Here is a 16,584-nt window from a genome sequence, read left to right on the forward strand (position 1 = left end):
AGAGAGACGTACGTTCCGTTATTATCCGATCGTGTCACCCGTGTTCCAATCTGCAGGTGTGACAAAGCGAGGTCCTTGTGTGCAGTGTTTTGTGCAGATAATTTGTTGGGAGCAAGGACACGGTGAAGGTCGTGAGGTTGGAGTGTTGTTGCCGTGTAGGAGGTGTCCTTGCTTTATTCTTGATAGGTAATGTTGTGTGATTGTGCGGCGTGCGTTTATTCAGCTCTAAGGGGACACAGTGACAACAGGGAGAAGGGAGCTATGGGACATGGAGTCTGTCCCCCCCCACCCCCCCCCGCAGGGTGACACAGTGACACAGACAGGAGGGAGCTATGGGACATGGAGTCTGTCCCTCCCCCCGCAGGGTGACACAGTGACACAGACAGGAGGGAGCTATGGGACATGGAGTCTGTCCCTCCCCCCGCAGGGTGACACAGTGACACAGACAGGAGGGAGCTATGGGACATGGAGTCTGTCCCTCCCCCCGCAGGGTGACACAGTGACACAGACAGGACGGAGCTATGGGACATGGAGCCTGTCCCTTCCCCCCGCAAGGTGACATAGTGACACAGACAGGAGGGAGCTATGGGACATGGAGTCTGTCCCTCCCCCCGCAGGGTGACACAGTGACACAGACAGGACTGAGCTATGGGACATTGAGTCTGTCCCTCCCCCCGCAGGGTGACACAGACAGGAGGAAGCAATGGGACATGGAGTCTGTCCCTTCCCCCCGCAAGGTGGCATAGTGACACAGACAGGAGGGAGCTATGGGACATGGAGTCTGTCGTCGTCCCCCCCCGCAGGGTGACACAGTGACACAGACAGGAGGGAGCTATGGGACATTGAGTGTCCCTCCCCCTGCAGGGTGACACAGTGACACAGACAGGAGGGAGCTATGGGACATGGACTCTGTCCCTCCCCCCGCAGGGTGACACAGTGACACAGACAGGAGGGAGCTATGGGACATGGAGTGTGTCCCTCCCCCTGCAGGGTGACACAGTGACACAGACAGGAGGGAGCTATGGGACATGGAGTCTGTCCCTCCCCCCGCAGGGTGACACAGTGACACAGACAGGAGGGAGCTATGGGACATGGAGTCTGTCCCTCCCCCCGCAGGGTGACACAGTGACACAGACAGGAGGGAGCTATGGGACATGGAGTCTGTCCCTCCCCCCGCAGGGTGACACAGTGACACAGACAGGAGGGAGCTATGGGACATGGAGTCTGTCCCTCCCCCCGTAGGGTGACACAGTGACACTGGAGAGAGCTATGCACAGTATGTAGCTATATAGTCATTATAAGGGGTGTGCATATAGATACTAATATAAAGCGCAGCGTGTTCATTATCAGTGTATAGTTACTCTTCATCAATATACACCGTAAGGATGGCTCTCATGAGACACATATCCACCACCGCTAGTAATACCCAGCTGGATCCCGCCACCTTACGTCACCCCCTCACCTCCCGTGTCCGTCTTGACCGGTCCTGGGGTTGGTAACCTGCACTTTCTATGTACGGACTCGTAAGCGCGCTGGCGTTTTTCTCCTCCGTCCTCACCGTGCGAATAAATGACTTGGTCGTTCGTTGGGACGAGCGAGTTCATTGTGTGTTCCCCAAACGCCCCATTCTGGGTGTAGCGTGACAATTGGGATGGTTTAGGTTTGACGATCAGAACGGAGAAGTCGGGTTTATACAACAGATGGAGCAAGCCTAAGGCCGCGTTTATAGCGCCGGCCCATTTAAGCTCCATGTGAATGGATACTCCAGGCAAAAGGTGACACATTGTGTGCTCATTTGCATGTCATTTCCCAGAATCCCTTGCTGCAGTGGGAGCACTGTTTGCTAGGTGATAATGGTTGAAATGCAGGGTTGCAGACCTGTCGGCTGAGTCCCCACTGGCGCAGAGCGTGCTGGTGCTCAAAGCATGCGAGCCGGGTGTCCTGCGTCTGCTCGCGCGCCCGCGGGGGGGGGGGGGGGGGGTTGAATGGTGGGGGGAAGGAGAGGGGGGGCGACATTGCGAGCGAGCGGGAAAGTTTAAAAAAATTATTTACCTAGGCGCTGAGCGTGTGTGCCCGTGCATACGCGGGCGCGCATTGCGTGAGCGGGGACTTGCATATATATATATATATATATATGCAAGTCACCTCGCCAAGCGCCGCCCGCTCAGCGCTAGCGGGTACGCGGCCTAAGACATGTAAAAGTGCTCCCAAGTGATATTCTTTATTGGCTATATGATAACGGTGGAGGTTTTCTGTCGCTTTTTTCACCCTCCATAACTTAAAATGTATATGTGTATATATGCATGTGTGTGCGCACTCACACTCACTCACTAACTCACACTCACATTCACTCACACTCACACATACATACACACTAGTTCATAACAGACTTAGTGGTGCCACCTTAAATAAGTTTAAACCTGCAAGTCCTCCTCGGATCCCACGTGTCTCCAGCGGAGGGGCTTTAAACGTTCTACTGCCTCCCATTGGCTGCCTCCCTTTCCTTTCCCGTCCAATCAGAGCCCCCCCCCCCGGGAAGTGGAGAACGCTAGAAGAGGTGGAGGGGGGAGGAGCCGTCTGTCGGCATTCCATCCCCCTTTTTGACGTCACAGCGAAGGCTGAAGGGCAGGCGGGAGACACCTGGCGGAGCGCAGTCAGTCGCCCTGCAACCAGGGCGAGAGCAGGAGGTGGGGTTACGCTGCTCCCCTGCGCAATAACGGACCGGTGAGATAACATCTATATATATATATATACAGCACGGAAAGATGAAGGAGGAAGCAGCTGCCCCACCTCTCACAAGCCTCCAGGACACCAAAAACAGCCCTTGCCTGTGCAGCTGCGGAGGAACCCATTGCAGGACATAGGAGACAATATATTAGCAATAACAACTTAATTCACACTAGAAAAATCAAAGAGGGGGTGGGGTGTGTGGGGGGAGATTACCAACAAGGAATTTGGATCTGACAGCATCCCCCCCCCCCAAAAAAAAAATGAAGAGAGAGGAGTTGACTGAGTGAAAAAAAAACAGAAATCTGATTTATTGGGGGGGGGAATTTTCCTACAGAAATGCAGAATTGAGGTGTCCACCTGCCCTGGGATTCATGATCTGCTGAAAGAGGAGATCTCATGTGCATTAGGGGTCTTTGCAAAAGAAATACAAGGATTTATTGACACGGATTCTTCATCTAAGAAGATTCCACAGATTGTGTTGCAAGGAAACAAAAAACAAAAATCAGGATGCATGTCATGGAAAAACTCAACAGGAGAGTTATACATCTGATTTGCCCTGGGGATCAGATGAATTGAGCAAGTTGTATACAATCATTTGTTATTGTGTGTGTGTGTTGCAAGGCACAGAGAAAACATCTGCAAGCTTTTTTTGGTGTGTGTGTTCTCATTCCTGGGATATTTGCACTAGAGCGGATCATCTTTAATAGCACCCACATGTGTGGTGTGAGGAATTTGCAGATCAGACTGGGGTGTTGAGGAAATAAATACATTTAAGTCTTTTTTTTTTTTTTTCTTCCCCTGGCTGCAAGATGTCTTGGATTTAAAAATATATATATATATATATATATCAAGAAGTCTGTGGCAGCTGATTTAATTTTTTGCTTTACCAAACCTCACAGTTCTGTTTTGTATGTGTTGATTTGCAATAACAGAAGCAATACGTTTGATCTGGGGAGGAAATGACTGGAAGCAAACCCATTTTTTTTTTTTTTTTGCAACATCTGAGTTATTGACACTGTACGTGAAACATGGTGTGTTGTTGTTGGTTTGCTGACTGCTTTTTCCTGCTGGGCTTACACACACAGCTACATATTTCTTTTCTCATGGAGATAGATACACAACAGTGTTGCCGAAAGCCATTATAACTTTGCTAAACACAGCCACCAGAAAAAAATAATCCACTGGATTTTGCCATTTCAAATGTCAAGATTTTGTGCTGGAAAACGTTCATTTGCTGGACAGATTTGAGCATTTGTTATAGAAAACTTGCAACATCAAGATTTTGTTTTTAACAATAAAAAAAAAGTTCCACAGCTGGATATCTCACTGTTTCAACATCAGTGCTATTATTAACACAAATGCTCGTTGTTATTCAATAATCGTCACCTGCCTTTATTTTTGGATATTTTTTTTTTGGTTCACCGGCACTATTATATTTGTTTTTACAAAAAAATCATTTTTTTCTTTCTTATTAATGATTTTCTTTATTTTTTTTGATAACCTATTTGATATATTTTGGACCGATCCCCTTATTATTCTTAAAATGCATTGGCCTTTTTTTGTAGAAATGTATTGTCCAGAGAGATCTACGTAATTTCTCAATGGTCAACGTTCTAAGCATATAACAGTGAATGTTATAGTATTATAATTTTGTTACAGACGATGTTATTCGGAGCTGTTGCAGATGGTTTGGTTTAATAGTGGTGGACGCCATCTTTAATTTTGCCAGATCTATTGGTTGGAGACCGCGGTTTGGGTGGGTTTTTTTGTTACACTATGGAAGTACCGCCTTGCCCTAAGAAAAGTCTGTCGCTGTCTCTTCCCGTGCCACGGGAGGGGCAGGCGACGTTGAAGCCTCCTCAGCATCTATGGAGACAACCTCGGACGCCCATCAGGATCAAACACCGAGGCTACTCGGACACCGAACGGCACCCTCACCGGCAGATAGAAAGATCGGACGCCATGGATACCAGCGACCGCCCAGGCCTGAGGAATTCCCGAATGTCATGGCCCTCCTCGTTTCATGGGACCACCAGCAACAGCCACTCCAGCCATAAGCACCGGTAGGTTGGGGGGGGGGGGGGAGGCTGGTCGTGCTAAATACTTGTAGGACAGCGGTTGTCTGTCTGTGAAGTGGTTTCTCCACCATCTAATGTTCTGATTTAGTGGTGAACTCTAAGGTGGGACACAGGGTGTAGGTGAAGTATGACCGATGGGCTTTGAAGTGGTATATCCATTTATCTAATGTCCTAGCAATGTGACCTTTGAGGATTGGACACCAATCTATATGAGGTCCGACTGATGGTATATGAACTGTTATCGCCGTTTATGCCCTACTTTAGTTTTGACCTCTAGGACTGGACACAGTGTAGGTAAGGTAGGACTCGTGATCTATGAAGGGTATCTCTGTTCATATAATGTCCTTCTAAGATGTGATCTTTGGTACTGGACTCAGGGATCTAGATGGTCAGACCTATGGTCCATGAATTGATATTTCCATTCATCTAATGTCCTTCTAGTGATGTGACCTTTAGAACTGGACACACAGATACAGATGAGGTTCAACCGATGGTGTATGAAGTGGTTTCGCTATTCATTTAAGGTTTACTTTAGTTTTGACCTGTAGGACTGGACACAAGGTGTAGGTAAGGTAGGACTGATGATCTATGAAGGGTATCTATTCATCTAATGTCCTTCTGAAGATGTGACCTTTAGGACTGGACTCGTGGATCTAGATGATGTCTGAACGATGGTCTATCAATTGATATTTCCATTCATCTAATGTCCTTCTAGCGATGTGACCTTTACGACTGGACACAGGTCTAGATGAGGTCTGATTGATGGTCTATGAAATGGTATTGCCATTCATTTAATGTCCTTCCGGAGTGGTGACCTTTTATGACTGGACACAGGTCAAGCTGAGGTCTGACCGATGCTCTATGAATTTATATCTCCATTCATCTAAGGTCCTTCTGGAGATGTGACCTTTACAATTGTACACAAGACTCCAGATTTCATTCAGACGACCCCCAATTAAAGAAACCTGTAAGCTGGGTGTTTATATGCCTAAAAACCTTGGCTCTCCATTTGGTGACAGCAGGAGAAGGGTGTTTGAAAAGAGCTGGATTTTGACATGAGTATCTTTAGCAATGATGTACCCCCTGGTGCTACAGTTATCTCTGCTGCTGGATCATTTAGTCCCATTTTGTCTTACTGTTTTATAGGGAGAGCTGAACGTTCCGTGACATCACACTCATGTCTATGACACGCGGAGCTTCCTGTTAATAAGTGATGTCATCAAAGTCTCAACACAGAGACGTCCAGTCTGGTTTTTTTTTTTTTTTTTTTTTTTAATGTTCAGAATAAAAATTTGAAAAAAAAGTTTAAAAAACAAAAAATGTTTAAAACCCTCAGTAAAACCACCTTAAATGTTAGGGGTTTAGCCTGCGTTTCAGATTTACATTGAATTTCCAGCACCCATAAAAACCCTATTAATGTGGTTCTCAATTAGCAGCTATAATAACATAACTTTATTTTTATAGCCATTATTGAATTCAATAATTGCCAAAAAAAATAAAATGATTTGATTCTTTAAAAATAAATAAAAATAAAAAAAATTGCAATTAGCAAATTTGTCTTGGGGATCTCTTGCGGGTTCTCAGGAACTCAAATTACACAGGTTATCCCGTACTTCTTGGGCTGTGTCGCTCAGTCTGCGACATTAAAAGCAACAATACTGTACCACTAGAAATTTTTTAATTTTATATATTATTTTTTTGATTGTTTTTACATCATTAGAACCAGGGCGACCTCTGGAGCAAAAACCTCGCTATTCAGCGCTGGTGTTCCAGTGATAATTACCTGTGTATATACCGGTCCTGGGGAAACAATATGGCCGCCAAATCTCGCGTGATCCACGGACCAATAGGAAGTTGCCATGTCAACGGTCGCGGCTTCCTATTGGTTGGCACATTTATGGTGGGAAATATTTTGTTTTTTCTAATGCAATCCCAGTCCTCTTTTCTGATTTGGATGAAAGTGTAAAGATGTCTGTGTTAGATCTCAGATTCCAGCCCTTATATCCTGGGCTCTGTCTCTCAGTCGTCACCAGCAAATGTTTAAACAATAAGCTGTGTATTTGTTGTGAGCGAAATGGCCAGATTTTTTTCCTTCTCAATCTGGGCCACCTTTACCTCATGGTTTACCTGCATTTTGGGGAGATAAACATGATCCATCTACGTGAGACTGTCTGCTAATGTTTAAGGGATCAGTCCCTCCTAGGGGCAAACTGTGCTAATGGCAGTGACATGTTTAAGGGGTCAGTCCCTCCTAGGGACAAAGTGTACTAATGGCAGTGACATGATTAAGGGGTCAGTCCCTCCTAGGGACAAAGTGTACTAATGGCAGTGACATGGTTAAAGGGTCAGTCCCTCCTAGGGGCAAAGTGTACTAATGGCAGTGACATGGTTAAGGGGTCAGTCCCTCCTAGGAGCAAAGTGTACTAATGGCAGTGACATGGTTAAGGGGTCAGTCCCTCCTAGGGGCAAAGTGTACTAATGGCAGTGACATGTTTAAGGGGTCAGTCCCTCCTAGGGGCAAAGTGTACTAATGGCAGTGACATGGTTAAGGGGTCAGTCCCTCCTAGGGGCAAAGTGTACTATTGGCAGTGACATGTTTAAGGGGTCAGTCCCTCTTAAGGGCAAAGTGTACTAATGGCAGTGACATGATTAAGGGGCCAGTCCCTCCTAGTAGCAAAGTGTACTAATGGCAGTGACATGGTTAAGGGATCAGTCCCCCCTAGGGGCAAAGTGTACTAATGGCAGTGACATGATTAAGAGGCCAGTCCCTCCTAGTAGCAAAGTGTACGAATGGCAGTGACATGATTAAGGGGTCAGTCCCCCCTAGGAGCAAAGTGTAATAATGGCAGTAACATGATTAAGGGGTCAGTCTCTCCTAGGAGCAAAGTGTACTAATGGCAGTGACGTGTTTAAGGGATCAGTCCCTCCTAGGAGCAAAGTGTACTAATGGCAGTGACATGTTTAAGGGGTCAGTCCCTCCTAGGGGCAAAGTGTACTAATGGCAGTGACATGTTTAAGGGGTCAGTCCCTCCTAGGGGCAAAGTGTACTAATGGCAGTGACATGATTAAGGGGTCAGTCCATCCTAGGGGCAAAGTGTACTAATGGCAGTGACATGATTAAGGGGTCAGTCCCTCCTAGGAGCAAAGTGTACTAATGGCAGTGACATGTTTAAGGGATCAGTCCCTCCTAGGAGCAAAGTGTAATAATGGCAGTGACATGTTTAAGGGGTCAGTCCCTCCTAGGGGCAAAGTGTACTAATGGCAGTGACATGTTTAAAGGATCAGTCTCTCCTAGGGGCAAAGTGTACTAATGGCAGTGACATGATTAAGGGGAAAGTCCCTCCTAGGGGCAAAGTGTACTAATGGCAGTGACATGGTTAAGGGGTCAGTCCCTCCTAGGGGCAAAGTGTACTAATGGCAGTGACATGGTTAAGGGGTCAGTCCCTCCTAGGGGCAAAGTGTACTAATGGCAGTGACATGGTTAAGGGGTCAGTCCCCCCTAGGGGCAAAGTGTACTAATGGCAGTGACATGATTAAGAGGCCAGTCCCTCCTAGTAGCAAAGTGTACGAATGGCAGTGACATGATTAAGGGGTCAGTCCCCCCTAGGAGCAAAGTGTAATAATGGCAGTAACATGATTAAGGGGTCAGTCTCTCCTAGGAGCAAAGTGTACTAATGGCAGTGACGTGTTTAAGGGATCAGTCCCTCCTAGGAGCAAAGTGTACTATTGGCAGTGACATGTTTAAGGGGTCAGTCCCTCCTAGGGGCAAAGTGTACTAATGGCAGTGACATGTTTAAGGGGTCAGTCCCTCCTAGGGGCAAAGTGTACTAATGGCAGTGACATGTTTAAGGGGTCAGTCCCTCCTAGGGGCAAAGTGTACTAATGGCAGTGACATGATTAAGGGGTCAGTCCATCCTAGGGGCAAAGTGTACTAATGGCAGTGACATGTTTAAGGGGTCAGTCCCTCCTAGGGGCAAAGTGTACTAATGGCAGTGACATGTTTAAAGGATCAGTCTCTCCTAGGGGCAAAGTGTACTAATGGCAGTGACATGATTAAGGGGAAAGTCCCTCCTAGGGGCAAAGTGTACTAATGGCAGTGACATGGTTAAGGGGTCAGTCCCTCCTAGGGGCAAAGTGTACTAATGGCAGTGACATGGTTAAGGGGTCAGTCTCTCCTAAGGGCAAAGTGTACTAATGGCAGTGACATGATTAAGGGGTCAGCCCCTCCTAGGGGCAAAGTGTACTAATGGCAGTGACATGATTAAGGGATTAGTCCCTCCTGGGGCAAAGTGTACTAATGGCAGTGACATGGTTAAGGGGTCAGTCCCTCCTAGGAGCAAAGTGTACTAATGGCAGTGACATGATTAAGGGGTCAGTCTCTCCTAGGAGCAAAGTGTACTAATGGCAGTGACATGATTAAGGGGTCAGTCTCTCCTAGGGGCAAAGTGTACTAATGGCAGTGACATGATTAAGGGGTCAGTCCCTCCTAGGGGCAAAGTGTACTAATGGCAGTGACATGGTTAAGGGGTCAGTCCCTCCTAGCGGCAAAGTGTACTAATGACAGTGACATGATTAAGGGGTCAGTCCCTCCTAGGGGCAAAGTGTACTAATGGCAGTGACATGCTTAAGGGGTCAGTCCCTCCTAGGGGCAAAGTGTACTAATGGCAGTGACATGATTAAGGGGTCAGTCTCTCCTAGGGACAAAGTGTACTAATGGCGGTGATTAGGGTAGGGGGTTATGGTTTTTAGGGTCGGTAATTAGGGTAAGGGGTTAAGGTTTTTAGGGTCGGTGATTAGGGTAGGGGGTTAAGGTTTTTAGGGTCGGTGATTAGGGTAGGGGCTTAAGGTTTTTAGGGTCAGTGATTAGGATCAGTGATTAGGGTAGGGGGTTAAGGTTTTTAGGGTCAGTGATTAGGGTCGGTGATTAGGGTAAGGGGTTAAGGTTTTTAGGGTCTGTGATTAGGGTAAGGGGTTAAGGCTTTTAGGTTCAGTGATTAGGGTAAGGGGTTAAGGTTTTTAGGGTCAGTGATTAGGGTAAGGGGTTAAGGTTTTTAGGGTCAGTGATTAGGGTCGGTGATTAGGGTAAGGGGTTAAGGTTTTTAGGGTCGGTGATTAGGGTCGGTGATTCGGGTAGGGGGTTAAGGTTTTTAGGGTCAGTGATTAGGGTCGGTGATTATGGTAAGGGGTTAAGGTTTTTAGGGTCAGTGATTAGGGTCAGTGAATAGGGTAAGGGGTTAAGGTTTTTAGGGTCAGTGATTAGGGTAAGGGGTTAAGGTTTTTAGGGTCGGTGATTAGGGTAAGGGGTTAAGGTTTTTAGGGTCGGTGATTAGGGTCGGTGATTCGGGTAGGGGGTTAAGGCTTTTCAGATAGGCGGCAGCATTGGTATTAGGGGATAAGATTAGCGGGATTTAGGATATGGTTAGCGGCTTAACTTGGCTCCCAAGCAGCTGGCGGAGAGACGTCCCGGCGGCGAGGTAAATGGCGCCTGAACGCCGGCGGAGATTCGGTGGCGGCAAAATGACCGCGTCCTAGCGCCCTGGACCGCTTGATGTCCTCTGGCTTCTCCCGTCAGTCAGATGTCACCGTGTCCAAGTGACAAAGAGTTTGCACAGGCAACCCAACCTCCCCCCCCCCCCCCACCATCGGCTCTCCGATAAGGATAGGGTGGGTAAGGGGAAAGGGAACGGTTGATCACCACCGCCCCGTTCCTGTGAAACGAACACGCACCGGGGCAGTTACTTAGCAGGGGGACAATAGCCGGACAGATCTTGGCTTTTGGCACGGATACATTTAGCTTAAGGCAGTCGATCAGATAAAGGCCAGACGGGAAACGTATTAAGTGTCCTCCTGTGTGCGCTGAGAGGGATTGCACCTTGACCGTTCTGCACCGGCGCTGCCTCTGATTGGCACACCTCTCTGGTTCAGTGTGTGCCTGTTTGACCTTGAAAACCAGGTAGAGGTCAGAATTAATCATTGAAGACGGCTGAATGGGAACAAGTCCCAGTAGTGTGTGTGTGTGTGTGTGTGTGTGTGTGTGTGTGTGTGTGTGTGTGTGTGTGTGTGTGTGTGTGTGTGTGTGTGTGTGTGTGTGTGTGTGTGTGTGTGTGTGTGTGTGTATGAATACATATGTGTGTGTGTGTGTGTGTGTGTGTATGAATACATATGTGTGTGTGTGTGTGTGTGTGTGTGTGTGTGTGTGTGTGTGTATGTATATGTATATGTATATATATATATATATATATATATATATATATATATATATATATATATATTGTCTCGTTAATCCTTGTCCCATTTCTGCGGGGCGTTTCCAACACTTCATGGCTATTCCGAATCCCCACAGAATGTACAACGTCTTATACTGTCTCAGTACGTTCTCCCTACCTACCAATTAGACTGTAAGCTCTTCGGGGCAGGGACTCCTTTTCCTAAATGTTACGTTTATGTCTGAAGCACTTATTCCCATGACCTGTTATTTGTATTATTTGTTGTTTATATGATTGTCACGTGTATTACAGCTGTGAAGCGCTATGTACATTAATAGCGCTATATAAATAAAGACATACATACATACATACATACATACATACATACATACATACATACATACATACATAAATACATACATACATACATACATACATACATACATACATACATACATACATACATACATACATACATGAGTTGGGAGCGGCCATATTTAAAAGGTTCCTTTAAAAAAATTATTATATTAGGGGATTTGACGGGGTAGTTGGGGGGTTTATCTAGGGGATTTAACGGGGTGTTTTGGTGCTTTATTAGGGGATTTGATGGGGTGTTTGGGGGTTTATTAGGGGGTTTGACGGGTGGCGTTCGGGGGTTTATCTATGTGATTAGACGGGAGTTTGGGGGTTTATCTAGGGGATTAGACGGGAGTTTGGGGGTTTATCTAGAGGATTTGACGGGTTGTATGGGGGTTTATTAGGGGATTTGACGGGGCGTTCGGGGGTTTAGCTAGGGGATTTGACGGGGTGTTTGGGGGTTTATCTAGGGGATTTGACGTAGTGTTTGGGGGTTTATCTCTGGGATTTGACGGGGTGTTTGGGTGTTTATTAGGGGATTTGACGGGTGGCGTTCGGGGGTTTATCTCGGGGATTTCACGGGGTGTTTGAGGGTTTATTAGGGGATTTGACAGGGCGTTTGGGGGTTTATTAGGGGATTTGACGGGTGGCGTTCGGGGGTTTAGCTAGGGGATTTGACGGGGTGGTTGGGGGTTTATTAGGGGATTTGACGGGTTGTATGGGGGTTTATCTAGGGGATTTGACGGGAGTCTTTGGGGGATGATCGTGAAGCAGGGAATGTACGAAGGGGGGAAATATTTGTTTTGGATGTTTTGTGCGTAGCCTGGCAGTCTTAGGCCCGGGCCATAGAGGGGTGAGCAATTCGGAGGCGCGCTGACGCTGAGGCTCGCCTGCTGAAATCTGCGCGATTTCATGCCCATGCAGGCGAGCCAGCGGGCGCGATCGGAGGCGGGGGGAGACTGAGAGAGGCGGGGCAGTGACGTCGCTGGGCCAATCGCCCGCGACGCACTGACGTCGTCGTCACGGCGCCGTGACGTTGACGCAGCTCCGCGCCGATTGGATGTTTTCAGCCGACAGCGCGCTGAAAAACAGCTTGGCGCTCGGCTGAAAACTCCAGCGCCTCCGCACGCCTGCGGACGCTCGCGTGAGCCCCCTCTCAAGGCATCCTCATTGAGGACGCAGGGGCTCAGCGCGGAGCGTCCGCACGGCTCAGCGCGGCCTGTCCTTCTATGGACTCGGCCTTACCCCTGGCGCCGGCAGAGGGACCGGCGCGGTGGTGTGTGGCATCGGCGGGGTTAATGGCAGAGAAAGGGAAGGAATATGTGGTTCGCGTGGGAACGGGTGGGTTTTTTTGATCTCCGCGCTATGAATCTTTCGCGCTTTGTGTATACAGAGACATCCTGCTGCTCTGCTAAATAATGTATTTATACATCTCACTGAGACGGCGAAATACTATCGCAGCTGGCAATGCCTGCTAGCACAACTTGCCCCCGCGCTGTATAATGGTGCCGAGTATCTCTATGCACTGATGATGAACACGCCGCGCTGTATAATGATGCTGAGTATGTCTATACACGGATAAGGAACGCACCACGCTGTATAATGATGCTGAGAATCTCTATACACAGATAATGATGTTGAGTATTTAGACACTGATAATGAACATGTTGCGCTGAATAATGATGCTGAGTATCTTTAGACACTGATAATGAACACACGCGCTGTATAAGGGTGGAGAGTATCTCTATACTCTGTTAATGATCTCGTTGCACTGTATATGATGCTGAGTATCTCTATAAACTGATAATGAACACTTCTGGCTGTATAATGATGCTGAGTATCTCTATACACTGATAAAGAACACGCCGCGCTGTATAATGATGCTGAGTATCTATACATTGCTAATGAACACGCCGCGCTGTATAATGATGCTGAGTATCTCTATACACTGATAAAGAACACGCCGCGCTGTATAATGATGCTGAGTATCTATACACTGATAATGAACACGCCGCGCTGTATAATGATGCTGAGGATCTCTATACACTGATAATGAACACTCCTGGCTGTATAATGATGCTGAGTATCTCTACACACTGATAATGAACACGCCGCGCTGTATATTGATGCTGAGGATCTCTATACACTGATAATGAACACGCCGCGCTGTATATTGATGCTGAGGATCTCTATACACTGATAATGAACACGCCGCGCTGTATAATGATGCTGAGGATCTCTATACACTGATAATGAACACGCCGCGCTGTATAATGATGATGAGTATCTATACACTGATAATGAACACACTGCGCTGTATAATGATGCTGAGTATCTCTATACACTAATAATGAACACGCCGCGCTGTATAATGATGCTGAGTATCTCTACACACTGATAATGAACACGCCGCGCTGTATATTGATGCTGAGTATCTCTACACACTGATAATGAACACGCCGCGCTGTATATTGATGCTGAGGATCTCTATACACTGATAATGAACACGCCGCGCTGTATAATGATGCTGAGGATCTCTATACACTGATAATGAACACGCCGCGCTGTATAATGATGATGAGTATCTATACACTGATAATGAACACGCTGCGCTGTATAATGATGCTGAGTATCTCTATACACTAATAATGAACACGCCGCGCTGTATAATGATGCCGAGTATCTCTATACACTGATAATGAACACGCCGCGCTGTATAATGATGTCGAGTATCTCTATACACTGATAAAGAACACGCCGCACTGTTTAATGATGCCGAGTATCTCTATACACTGATAAAGAACACGCCGCGCTGTATAATGATGCTGAGTATCTCTATACACTGATAATGAACACGCCGCGCTGTATAATGACGCTGAGTATCTCTATACCCTGATAAAGGACACGCTGGGTGTGTATAGTATATACAGGGTGTATACAGCCACGGTTTCCTCCCCCATGAGACCGGGCGAGTGCACGACGATCCCGCCCAGACTGCAGAAGGGAGCTGATCCCCGGCTGGTACGGGGATTTCGTCTAATTAGCTGCCATGTATTTCCGCCGCCCGCGTTCACACCGGTGTAACCAGCGCGGCGCACGCAGGCGCGGGAGCGTGACGTTACCTAATCCCCCGGGATCAAGTCAGCTCCCAGGCTCCGTTTTATGCAGGCAAATAATATGCAGTAATCCAGGGGGGCTTAACTCAAGCCCCCACTCCCTCCCCTCCCCCCCACCACCCACCCCCAAACAGGTCAGGTTTTCAGGGTATCCCAGCTTCAGCACAGCCTCTGATTGAGCCACCTGCGCTGCAGCAGGGACTGATCGTCGAGACTGGGAGGTCAGGAGAGGGATATTTCTACCATCACAAGAGACGCTCCCAGCGCGAACCGAGCTCACCTCTCTCACCTCTCTAAGCTCACAGGGCGAAAGAAATACCTAGAAAATAGGAGCCGGTACTCTAGTTCCGCCACCCTGAGACGAGAGCCAAGATAAGAGACCGCTCCTCTTCCTCCAAGCCACTCTCACCTCTCCTCCCTCGACTCTCGACCTCACTCTCTCTCTCTCTCTCCCTCTCTCTCTCTCCCTCTCCCTTCTCCCTCTCCCTCTCTCTCCTCTCTCCTCTCTCTCTCTCTCTCTCTCTCTCTCACGTCTCTCTCTCATCTCTCTCTCTCTCTCTCTCTCTCTCTCTCTCTCTCCTCTCTCTCTCTCTCCCTCTCTCTCCCTCTCCCCCTTTCCTCTCCCCCTCTCTCTCTCCCTCTCTCCCTCCCCCTCCCTCTCTCTCTCTCCCTCCCCCTCTCTCTCCCTCTCTCTCTCTCTCCTCTCCCTCCCTCTCCCTCCCCTCTCCCCCCCTTGCCCTCCAGCCCAAAGTACAATCTCATCATCACAATGTCTTCACAAAATATATCTAGTAATAATTCCTGAGTTATTCTTAACAAAGCGACGCCCATTCTTTTTAAAGCCGAATTCTTCCCACAATGCACCTCTGCGACTCTGCAAATGCAAATTGCCCAGCTGAGTATGTGATAAAGCATTTCTCTATCTGCTTTACCAAATTACAGAGACACACGCCGGCAGACACCCCCAACGCCCCTTTCCTTTCCTACCGAGTTGTCTGTTTTCCACGGATACCAGAAAATGTCTTTCAAAGAGGCAGCTTCAAAAAAAAGAATTTATTTTTCGTTGTTTTAATCAATGATTCCCTCGATTGAAAACCAATTACCTAAGCTGCCGATCGATTTAGCTCTCCCGTGATCGATCGACGAAGATGCTGCTTCCGCAGGGTTCACTTAATGGCCGCCTTTCCGTTTCAGACCAATCCCTTCCGGTCAGTGGAACTCAGCAGCTACAATGTCTTCTTAAATTGCTCCGGTAACATTATCTGTCGTTACAGTTTGCAGCGCAAACTGGGGAAACGTCGGGCAGCAAGTATCACAAACAGGAAGGCGTTGCAAACGTCTTGCACCGTGGGCTACCACTTGCTATAGAAATCACAGGATGCTTAGCGTATTAAAACTCATTGAAAATGGCAATAAGTTGAATTTTAAAATACAACAGTGTAGTATGTATAATCTAATAGTAAAACACAATAGGTAGCGCTAATGAAAAAATAGAAAATATAAATGATAAAATGTGAATAAAAGGCAGCCTGGATACAACTCTGACCCCTGGTCAGGTGGTAGCATGGAACTGAAATTGTATCAGTGGTGCTCACAAAAGATTATAATAGTAAAGTAACAAAATATATATACAAGCAGATGGCGAATGGCGGATCCAATGATGATCTCAGCAGACGGTGATCAGATATGAAATATAAAGAAGGAAAACATAGTGTAATACTGTAAACACTCAAGGACAAACTAACAATGGCTAACAATGTTGCTGAACCACACAGATGACTGAATAAAAAAACATTTAATATACCATAAAAACATATAAAACAAAAGTAACAATAGTGAAGGTCCCAATGGTATCCTGTAACTGGCTGAAATGGCCGATTACCGGAGCCTGGATGGTAAATAGCCGTGGGTAACCAGAGAGCGCCCCCCTCTCATAGAACGCCGGTACAGCTCCTGCGCGTCTCTCTGGCGTCTGCCGCGCGTAGCCGCGCGCGGTCAGTAGAGTTAGTAGATGGAGCGTCCCGTCCACGCTGCCACAAGGGCAGGGGAAGCAGTCTGAAGGCCTTGCCTCCGTCCTCCGCGGTTTGGACGTGCGCA

General features: G+C 47.4%; 1 protein-coding gene across 2 annotated transcripts in view; it reads left to right on the forward strand.

Moving 5' to 3' along the window:
* The window catches only part of PDE4A (phosphodiesterase 4A), a 375,781-nt gene that overhangs the window by 133,850 nt on the left and 225,347 nt on the right, over positions 1-16,584 (forward strand). The window contains exon 1 of one of the 2 annotated variants that reach the window (XM_075577431.1): positions 4,268-4,793. The exons of the other annotated variant lie outside the window; for it this stretch is intronic. Within the exon in view, the coding sequence (XP_075433546.1) occupies positions 4,507-4,793 (287 nt within the window). The 5' untranslated portion in view covers positions 4,268-4,506. Of the gene's footprint in view, positions 1-4,267; positions 4,794-16,584 lie in introns of those variants that run through there. 2 annotated transcript variants of the gene reach the window in all.

Source organism: Ascaphus truei, chromosome 20, assembly GCF_040206685.1.
Source record: "Ascaphus truei isolate aAscTru1 chromosome 20, aAscTru1.hap1, whole genome shotgun sequence".
NCBI classification, from domain to species: Eukaryota; Metazoa; Chordata; class Amphibia; order Anura; family Ascaphidae; genus Ascaphus; species Ascaphus truei.